This window comes from Amphiprion ocellaris, chromosome 16 (genome assembly GCF_022539595.1).
Source record: "Amphiprion ocellaris isolate individual 3 ecotype Okinawa chromosome 16, ASM2253959v1, whole genome shotgun sequence".
Taxonomy (NCBI): Eukaryota; Metazoa; Chordata; class Actinopteri; family Pomacentridae; genus Amphiprion; species Amphiprion ocellaris.
The window spans coordinates 22195531-22205841 of record NC_072781.1 but is presented as its reverse complement, the minus strand read 5'-3'; the positions used below and the strand labels follow the sequence as shown (position 1 = coordinate 22205841).

The 10311-nt window shown below is 38.6% G+C and overlaps 1 protein-coding gene across 1 annotated transcript; it reads left to right on the top strand.

Moving 5' to 3' along the window:
- The first annotated feature begins 1935 nt into the window (after nucleotides 1-1935).
- Nucleotides 1936-9267, top strand: si:ch211-125o16.4 (neuroblast differentiation-associated protein AHNAK). Its single transcript, XM_023296744.3, has 5 exons — nucleotides 1936-2023; nucleotides 4109-4179; nucleotides 4332-4464; nucleotides 4589-4764; nucleotides 5377-9267. The coding sequence occupies exons 2-5, from the start codon at nucleotides 4177-4179 to the stop codon at nucleotides 8869-8871; spliced, it is 3807 nt and encodes a 1268-aa protein (XP_023152512.2). The 5' UTR covers nucleotides 1936-2023; nucleotides 4109-4176; the 3' UTR covers nucleotides 8872-9267.
- The last annotated feature ends 1044 nt before the right edge of the window (nucleotides 9268-10311 follow it).

Below are 10311 nucleotides of genomic sequence, written 5' to 3'. Positions count from 1 at the left end.
AAAAAAAAAAATTGGTCTCTGAAAGCACAGATAGTTTCAATGACAAACTCTTTTTTTTTCAATGACAACTGTCCCTGTTTTAGCTCCACAGACTAAAACCTTTTTTGCAACACAGACTTAGCCAACATAGCAACCCTATAAAGTTACAAATTTAAACTCCAAATCACTAAGAATCACTAATATTTAAGTGAAATAATACCACAACTTTAACACCTCACTCCTTTTCTCGATTAAGAATTCTGATTTGTATTGCTCATTGTTAAGCTATCTGTACTGACAACACCCTTCTCAGTCTGTACACAGTCATCACATTGTATTGATTGAATTGATGGGTTGGGTAGTGACTCACTTACCAGCTTGGTATCCATCTTGGTAAGTACGATGTTGAAGCAACAATATCTTCAACATAACTGAAATGCCTTCCAACTGAATGCCAGTCCAGTTTATCAGCAGGATGAATTGGTCTGAAAATTAACGACAGGGTTAAACCAGCAGTTGATCGATGGAACCTTACTTGCATCATAGTAGTGTTAATTCCACTGTATCATATTGTTTACATTAGATTAAGTATGGATTTTTTTGCCCTGCCCTTTTCACTGTTGAAATTTGATCAAACTTCTTTCTTTTTAAAAGCAGCAATACCATAGTGTACATTATCATGAGGTCATCATAGACAATGAGCATGATAATTATATGTTTTTAATGTGCAAAATAAAATATCCCCAGTTATAATATGCATGTAGATGTAATAAAAAGTACAATGTTGCTTTCTAAAATATAGTGAGGCATAAAGTAATGGAAATTATCCACTCTCATTCTCTCAACTAAACTCAGTAAAGTATTTGCATAAATGTACTCATTTTGGTGACTTCTTAAACAAGAAGAGCTACTGAATGGACCTCATAAGGTTGTTCTGTCTTGTTAGTTTTATTTTATTTCCAAGAAGGAGGTGATGATCCATAGGACTGATTGAATCTTAGAGCTACAACATGCAGTCACTTAACTTAGTTTAGCATATGAGCTAAAAGCAGGGGGACTCTGCTAAACTACATTTTACTTAACTCATGCTTTGTTTATTTTCACTGGAAAAGTAACAATGTATGAAGCAGACCCCCATCAACCTTTCATTTCTAAAATGATGCAGCATCTTTAATTCACAGTTCCAAAATACGTCCAACTGTGTATTTTTCTTAAATCCTGCCTTCCTGGCGGCCATTGTTTACATTCAGATCATTGAGGTATGAAAATCAGGAGCTAGATACATGAAGCATGACAATCATGTCTGCCTTTATTGTTGTTAAATTTCAGTGTGGTAATGTGTGTCAAATGACTGCACACAAGACAACAATAAGAGCAATAAAAGTAGACCTGAAGCTCTGCAATTTGAGTGTCAGTGAGCGACTAAAATTAATAGAAATCAGTGAGGCCTCAAATTTAGTAAACAGTTTCTAGGAATGTACACGATCACACCATTCAAATTATTCTCTAACTACTAAACTAGTACTGCTATTAAAACGTTCAAATTAAGAAAAGACAGTCAAAGTTTTGTGGCCTGTTCGGTAAAGCAAAATTGCCAACAAATGGACTGTCAAAAAGTGAACCATCCAAATGAAAGCAAAATGAAGAGTTTGAGGGAAATATCTGTGTGTGAGATAGTTTTGTGTGTGTTTGTTCCTTTGCAAACCTGGTTAGTCCTGTTAACAAGGAGTGGTGTGTTTCTCTCTGTTACGTCTTTCTGTCTTGCGCTTTCTAGTCAGGTTTCGGCTTCCAAAAACCACTGAGCAAAGGTGTGTGTGTAGGCGTGTGTAGGTGTGTGTATCTGTGTATTGTAAGGGTTAAAGTGGGCACTAGGGGAGGCGGTCCTGATGCAGCCTAACCTGTTCTCCTGGCTGGCTTGAAGCTGATGTGCATTTAACTGGCTGATCCATCCCATCCTGGATGACAGACCAGAAGTGATACACTGAGGAGGAGACATCTGTCACTGGGCTTTACTTAGTGGAGGAGTCTCTGGCAGCAATACATGGTGAGTCCATCACATATGTAGTATTTGGTGTGTGGCCTTCTGTTAGTTAAAATGAGACTCCATGATTGGATACAAGAAATTTTTTATTGCATAAAAAGTTTGTGATTTTTAAGTTTAAGAATAGAAATCAAACATTTCCAGTTGTGTAAAATGTGTCATACAGAACAAGAAGAAGTTGACCTCTTTGCACTCTTTGCAATGCTTTTTTCTGACCTCAGTTGTCTCACAGATTGTTGTTAAGCATTTAAATGAATACTACAGCTGTATAAAGCTAAAGCTATAGTCTTTGTTTACTGAGCCACATTTTACCTGTAGTTTCTCCAAGTTTATCAAAAATATTTTTTGATGCAACTGCAGAGTCAAGATTTTCAGACATGCCTTTGCCTGTAACAGTAAGGTAGGATTGAAACTAAAAGAATACCGTAACTGTACATAAAACACATACAGTACATTAGATTTCATATTCAGCATTGTTAACTTTTATTACTGTCAGTGTTACTTGCGGTTGTCCCAACTGTTGTCACCTGATTCACACACCCACTGTTTTGCAATGTGTTGTTTTTGTCAATGTTGCCACCCGGTTTTAGAGGATACACCTATAAACCACACTGTTGTTATTTTTGAGAACCTCTTGTGACTTTCTTACCCGCCCTGTTTCTTTGAATTGCTGTCAATTTCTGATCTGGGGAAATACACATATTTCTTTGTATATCCCAGATGCTTGTGCAAAACAGTGACAGCAGCCTTTCTGAAAAGCAGTTATTATAAGAATCAAAGTGCTCTCATGTGTATCTTTAGCTCTGACTGTTTATATGCCTTGAAAAAATACCTGAAGTGTATCTGCTGTCAGCATTTACCAATGAAGTTACATATGGTATCTTATTGTGTTGGAAAGTTATTATGAGGGCTGTGTTTTTGGTGTATTTAGTGACCTAATTATCTTTTAGAGAAGAATGTTGCATTAACACTGTGATAGGTGTTGATCAGTTAACATGAGGTTTGTAGATGACAACTTTCATCTTCCTTTTTGAGGATTTGTTTCACAACCCAGCATGAATAAACACAAAGCCCGCTCCATCTTTATCTGTACGACTATGTTACAAGTGTATTACTTTAAAGTCTATATAGGAAGATGTTAGGGTGTGGTCCAAGGTGTGTGTGTGTGTGTGTGTGTGTGTGTGTGTGTGTGTGTGTGTGTGTGTGCGTGCGTGCGTGCGTGCGTGCGTGCGTGCGTGCGTGCGTGCGTGCGTGCGTGCGTGCGTGCGTGCGTGCGTGCGTGCGTGCGTGCGTGTGTGTGTGTGTGTGTGTGAATGGCAGTCAGTCAGAATGCATCCAAACCAGCTGGTTTAGGTGCACACATTCCCCTGAACAAACCTGGCAGAGGCTTCGGATTCCTGAGGTGTGATGCGATACAGTGTGTGGGCGTCGTTTCCTAGGTCAGAAAATCAAACAGGTGTTAAAGTGTTCAAGGCAGGTGAAGAGCACTGAGCACAGGCGCAGTAAACTTACCCCCCAGTGAAGGGTGCAGACTGCTGCCTGGAAGGATTCCTAGAATGATGAAGATCAGTTAGCCCTGTGGTCATTAGAGTTAATAGGATATTCAGTAGTGCTGTTTGTTTTGTTGTCATCTTTCCAGCTGAGGCTAAACTGTCTGCCAACTTTCATGTTGCACTGTAACATGTAAATGTGGGTTCAAATTGTTCTGAAGATTTGAGGTACTCTGTACATGTATGCATGTATGTATGTATGCATGTATGTATGTATGTATATATGGCACCTGTTTCTTGGCAGTAATTACACTTAAAATCAAATTGCACTGAATCACATCAAACCAAAAACCTTAACTCGTCCTCTGTTAATAGCTAGAAAGCTACTTTCTGTCTGTATGCTTGGTGATGATTTACATATGCCAAAATAGAAGAGGCTTTTCACAACCAATAGCAATGTCTAATCTGATCAGGACATAGAAATGTCACTTTGCATTTAAAAAAATATTGCAAAGATGTAAAATTTCTGCAGTGCCTGTTTGTGTATGTCACTGATGTAAGTTAACAACTAAAGTTGCCTTTCTTTGCTGTTTTACAGAGAACTTTGCTGTGGTTTGGAGTTTAATGACTTCTTGTATTATGGTCTAAGTATACACCTAAGAAATAATGGTAAGTATGACAAACCTGCACACAAAACAACAATTATATACAACAATGTAACCATTCTTAACCCAGACTAAAAGGTAGACAAGAACAAATGACATGGTGCAAATGTGTGAAAATGGTGCAAACCTGTCTAATTTCCTGTATATTATAAACAGTTTCAAGTAAAGACTGGGGACAGCAGTAGTGCGAGCTTTTCAGAAAGTCTCGTCTTAGATGACTCTGGGGAAGGAGTTGTCATCACAGGAATCACAGATGACACAATTGCTGCAAAAAGTGGACTGCAAGCTGGTAAGAAAAAAAAGTGTCACTAAAGTTAATATACTAAAGTTAATATGCTATTCTTGCTGCAGTTTAAAAAAAATCACCAGTATCTACTGATACAGGATTAAAGAAGGTTTTCTGCTTGTTCCAGGGGATGAGATTGTTGCAGCCACGATACATCTCGACCACCTCAAGAAAAACGAAGTGCTGAACATTCTGAAGGTCCTCGAGCCGTATGAAGACAATGTGAAGGTTCTGACGAAGAAGGACTTGACTACCAATGCTGGCCTTGGCTCCTTGGGCCTAGGCCTCAGAGACTCTCCAGAGGTAAACATCACAGTCTCAGACATAGGAGAACTGATATTGAAGGCAGGGGTTAACAACAATAAGAAATAAAAACTGTTTTAGTTGTGTTGGGAAAAGTTTTGAAAGTTCTGCCTCCCCTCCACTGCAAATGAATTAATGGGAAAAGAATTAAGTTTAGTTTTTATCCCCACACATTTGATTCAACCTTCTTCAGCATTTTTAGACAAAATAGACCATGAAAGCGTTACGTACATACAAAGCCAACTTGGATCTACTCAGTTCAGCCAGATAGGAGCATAATAGTTGGTGCTTATGAGCAAACAGAACACAATTTAGTTAAAAAATGGCTTTCAATTTTTTTGAAAGAAAATGTCTTTAAAAGTAGTTAGAATAAAAATGAAAATTATCTGAGTGTATAAAGTCAAAATTATGTGTATGACTATATGCCAAAGAAGGTAAGCTAGAAAATATGCTTTAGTTTTTTCAGTGAAGCGACACTTTCATATTGTTAATGAAAACAGTTTAATATATGCCTATAGACTAATAATAATTCATTCAAAGTCATTCTTCACTTACATGTCAAAAGTAGTTTTCTGCTGACTTACTTTTTAAAATGTTCTTTATTACCATCAGATGCTCCTAGAGAAGGACCTGTCACTGAATGCTTCAGCTGAGACACCAGATGTTTCCCTTGACGGCCTGAGTGGAAATTTAAATGCTGCCAAGGGGATGGGAGGTAAAATAAAGGGTCCCACTCTCAATGGAGACCTTCCCAGTCTCAGTCTAGATAATTACTCTGCTGATACTGGGGCCAACTTTGCAGTGTCCCCTGCAGGACCAGATATCAAAACAGGTCTAGGTGGAACCCTCACAGCACCTAATGTCAATGTCTCAGCTCCCCAGCTCAACACTCCCAGTGCCTCACTTGACATTGACAAACCAGAAATCAAGACAGGTAACTTGAAATACAAGCCCCCCAAGTTTAAAATGCCACATTTTAATTTACCTCAGTTTCAAACACCAAAAGCAGATATGGATGTGTCTGGTGACGTAGATCTCCCCTCCGTCAGTGGAAATATAGAGACGCCAAATCTTAACCTGTCAGCTCCAAAAGCAGATCTCGAATGTCCAGATTTGGAGCTAAATGGGCCAAAATTAGACCTAAATGGTTCTGGTGTAAAATTAGACACACCAAACGCTGAGATTGAGACAACCTCACACAAAATCAACTGGCCCCATCTAAAATGGAAAGGTCCCAAAGTTAAAGCACCTCATGCCGATATGAATGCTGACCTGTCAACAGCTGATGCCAGCATTTCCACACCAAAGATTGATGGGAATCTAAGCACACCAGATTTTGATGTAAACTTGCCCACAACTGAAATCACAAGCCCTGATCTAGATGTTCAAACTCCAGATCTTGACATTGATGCCCGTTCTGGCAAAATCAACTGGCCTCACAAGAAATGGAAGAAGCCCAAATTTCAGGGGCCTAAGGCAGACTTAGATGTAGATGCAGATTTAGACACACCTGATTTCTCAGCCTCAAAGATTGAGGGTGACATTAACGTACCAAACGCTGAGCTGAATCTCCTTAATGCTGACCTGAGAGGTCCTGATGTAAATACTACAGATGTTAACATTGATGCACCTTCAGGAAGATTTAACTGGCCGCATCTGAAGTGGAGAAAAAGCAAACTTCACACCCCAAAAGCTGATGTAGACTGGAATGCAGATCTGAGCGCACCAGATGTTGATCTTTCAGCCTCAAAAATTGATGGTGGGATTAAGACACCTGATATTGATGTGAATTTACCCAAAGCCAGTGCTGATGTTAAAGCACCAGATGCTGACGTTGAACTCCATTCTAGCAAGATCAAATTCCCAACACTGAAAAAGAACAAGTTCCTGCTTTCTGGGACAAAGGTAAAAGCCCCAGATGTTGATGTTGATGCTGATGTAGCAGCACCTGACCTCAAAGTGTCATCACCTGATGCACCCGGCATTCATCTGACAACACCAAATGTGGACACTGAAGCTCCATCTGGAAAGTTTAAATGGTTTTCTGCTAAAAGGCCAAAGTGGTCAGTCTCAGGTCCTAAGGTTGGTGAGACAGATATTGATTTAGATGCTGATGTTTCAGGTCCTGACATGAATCTCTCAGCTCCAAAGATTGATGGTGAAATAAACTTACCACAAGCTGAACTGGGAAGAGCTATCGATTCTCCAGATGTTGACATTGAAGGCCACACTGGAAAATTCAAATGGCTCAACTTTAAAAAACCCAAAATTGGTACACTAAAAGGTCCAAAAGCTGACATTGATGCTGATGTGAAGGCGCCAGGTCTTGACCTCAAAGGGCCTGATGTGGATGTGAGAGCAGCAGATGTTAATCTTTCTGCACCAGAAATTGCTGGTGGGATTGATTCTCCGGATCTCAATATCAGCATGCCCAATGCTGATGTCAAAGGTCCAGATGTGGATCTTAAAAGTCCAGATCTCAACCTTGATCCACCTGATGGCAAGATAAAGTTACCAAAATTCAAATTACCAAAGTTCAGAGGGCCAAACGCCAAGGGTCCTGAATTAGATGCTAATTTTACAGCACCAGACATTGATACCAGCCTTGACTTACCTGAAGTTGATCTGGATCGACAAAATGTTGCCCTTGAAGCGCCAGATCTGTCCTTGTCTGCACCAAAAATTAAAGGCGGACTTGATGCAACAGATCTTGACATTAATTTACCAAATGCTGATCTCAAAGGTCCAGATGTGGATCTTAAAAGTCCAGACCTCAACCTTGATCCACCTGATGGCAAGATAAAGTTACCAAAATTCAAATTACCAAAATTCAAATTACCAAATGCCAAGGGTCCTGAATTAGATGCTAATTTTACAGCACCAGACATTGATACCAGCCTTGACTTACCTGAAGTTGATCTGGGTCGACAAAATGTTGCCCTTGAAGCGCCAGATCTGTCCTTGTCTGCACCAAAAATTAAAGGCGGACTTGATGCAACAGATCTTGACATTAATTTACCAAATGCTGATATCAAAGGCCCTGATCTACCAAAAGCAGACCTCCAGCTACCTAATCTCAACATGAATGCATCAGACCTCAGCCTGTCTTCACCCAAAATTGATGGAAATGTTTCTGTACCAAACATAGACACTAAGTTACCAAAAGCTGAACTGGAAGTACCTAATATCACAGGAAAATCTACAGATGTGGCTGACTTAAAAGGACCTAATGCACAGTTAAAAACACCTGATCTAGATCTTGAGCCACACCTTGGTGACTTTAAAATGCCCCATTTCAAACTTCCAAAACTTGATCTTTCAAGTCCTGAAGTAGAGGTTCCCACTGCTCTTCCTTCAGTTGAGGCTGGAATTGAGACACCCAGGGTCAACATAGGCACTCCTACAGCAGATGCCAACATCTCTGTTGCTCCAGTAGATTTGAGTGGATCAAAGTTAAAAGGGGACATCGAAGGACCAAAAGCAGATGTGAAAGTTCCAAATGTAGATACCAACCTTGAAAAGCCCAAATTTCCACATTTCAAGTTTCCAAAGTTTAACTTGGGGTCTAAGATGAGATCTTCAGACGATGAAACTGATGTAAATCTTGAAGAGGGAAGTGGAGCTGACTCTGAAACTGACACTGAGATGGAGGTTCCGGCATTCAAATTCCACAGACTGCCTAGGAACAGTGTTGATGGCATTGGAGAAATTGCTGATGCTTTTGGCTTAACAAAATCTGACACAGATGAAAAGGACTATGTCATCAGCAAAGGGATCCGCCTGCCAATAGTAAATGCAACATCAAAAGCAGGAGAAAAGATTGATATTATGGAGAGATTGAAAATGGCAAGGGAAAAAGCTCCCTCAGCTAATGTCCCTCCAACTGAAGAGAAAACTGATATTGGTCTGAAGTTCAACACCCCCAGTCTTGATGTTGGGGGCTCTACAGAAACAGGAGATCCCTCTTTAGTGAGAGTAGATACTTTCAAAGTAGAAAAGCCAGAGTCTGAGTTGGGCCTGGGAGCCCCTGAAATTTCTACATCAGATGAAAATGACAAAATGTCCTTGAGCCTCTCTAATATGCTTGGCCTTAATATCAAGAATTGAGATGCTGACTGATTCTTGCTAAGGTAACATGATAAACTGTCAGTCCAGAAACATTGTAAATACATGTAACTAAACCAGTTCCACTCTTTAGTTTGTCACCATAAAAGAGAATTTAACTGCAGATAATGCTAGCTACGGTATTCTTCTTCTATAATAACGTAGCCTATAGACGAAAGCTGTTTTTATATACTATGTGTATATTCCTGTTATTTATATGTTTTTTCTTAAACACTGATGATTTGGAAATATGTTTCTTATTAAATGACTGCCTCAGTATTGCATGTGATCACAGTGAGCTGTTAAAGTTTCTGAGAAGTGAATTACTATACCTTAAATATTTTAAAGGATAAGTGAGTTGTATTTGTTTATTTTTGTTCAATAAATCGCTCAGCTATATTATGCTTGTGTGATTCTTTACTAATATGAAAAATTGCAAATAATAAAACAGACGGCAAGTTGGTTTGTATCCAAAATAAAAGGATGTGTTAAAATAAATAAAATTGTAATTTTTTTTTTACCCATCTGCAGTTTTCTGACACATTCTTAGCAAGCTCGATGGGAAAAAAATGTAATGTGATACTTATTCAAGAAGAGCAGGAATTTCCTTGATTAACAACTAATTGTAAACCCACATAGATTTATTTATTAGTGGAAAATTTTGCTCCATATTGTATGCTTGATTATTTCCCAAACATCATGTTCTTCTGTTTACATCTAATCCTTCTTAAAAATGTTTAGGAAATTAGACAGAAATTACAGAGCTGTGAAAATGAGAAGATAAAGAAAAATAAAGACGGCTACGTTAACTGTCTATGAAATGAACACATGCTTTGCTTTTAATGTTGCTATGAAATATTTCTTTTAAAACTATAACGGAGTTTGACATGTTTATTTTATACTAAGAAAACAAGTACAACAAAAAAGTTGTTTTTTTAAAATATAAAGAATGACACAATGACCATGGTTTTCAAAACTGAGATTTCTTTTTGCAAAACATCTTCTGGGTTTATCCAACTTAAGAAGATATGTATGAAATAAAAAAATACAAATCAGTTTTTTAACTTGTTCTGATATTTCACACATAGCTGCTTCCAGCTACATTCCTCAAGGCTGTATCAGATCCTGTTTTAATTACTTGTACAGGTTGTATGAGTGGTATTTCGAAAGTTAAAACATTTCATAAACAACATACAACCTGCCTAATACTAAACTAAGAATCAAGTAACAGCCATGTTGATGGATCTGGGAGACTACATCATCAGTGGTCACCAGCATGCTAATACACAGCCTGTCCAAAAAGAAGTCTCCATCTGGATTTAACTTAGCAAATAGATAAGAGCTTTCCATTGCATAATTACTGCTGTCATGAATATGTTCCAGCTGGCAACAACTTATTTTACCCTAGCTGATGTTGCAAGACATATCCTGCGGTCATAGAAA

What these genes read in the sequence shown, in the direction of transcription:
- si:ch211-125o16.4 (XM_023296744.3), top strand. An exon ending in AAAAAGTGGACTGCAAGCTG is followed by an intron (nt 4,465 to 4,588) that starts GTAAGAAAAAAA and finishes TGCTTGTTCCAG; the next exon opens with GGGATGAGATTGTTGCAGCC. An exon ending in GCCTCAGAGACTCTCCAGAG is followed by an intron (nt 4,765 to 5,376) that starts GTAAACATCACA and finishes TATTACCATCAG; the next exon opens with ATGCTCCTAGAGAAGGACCT.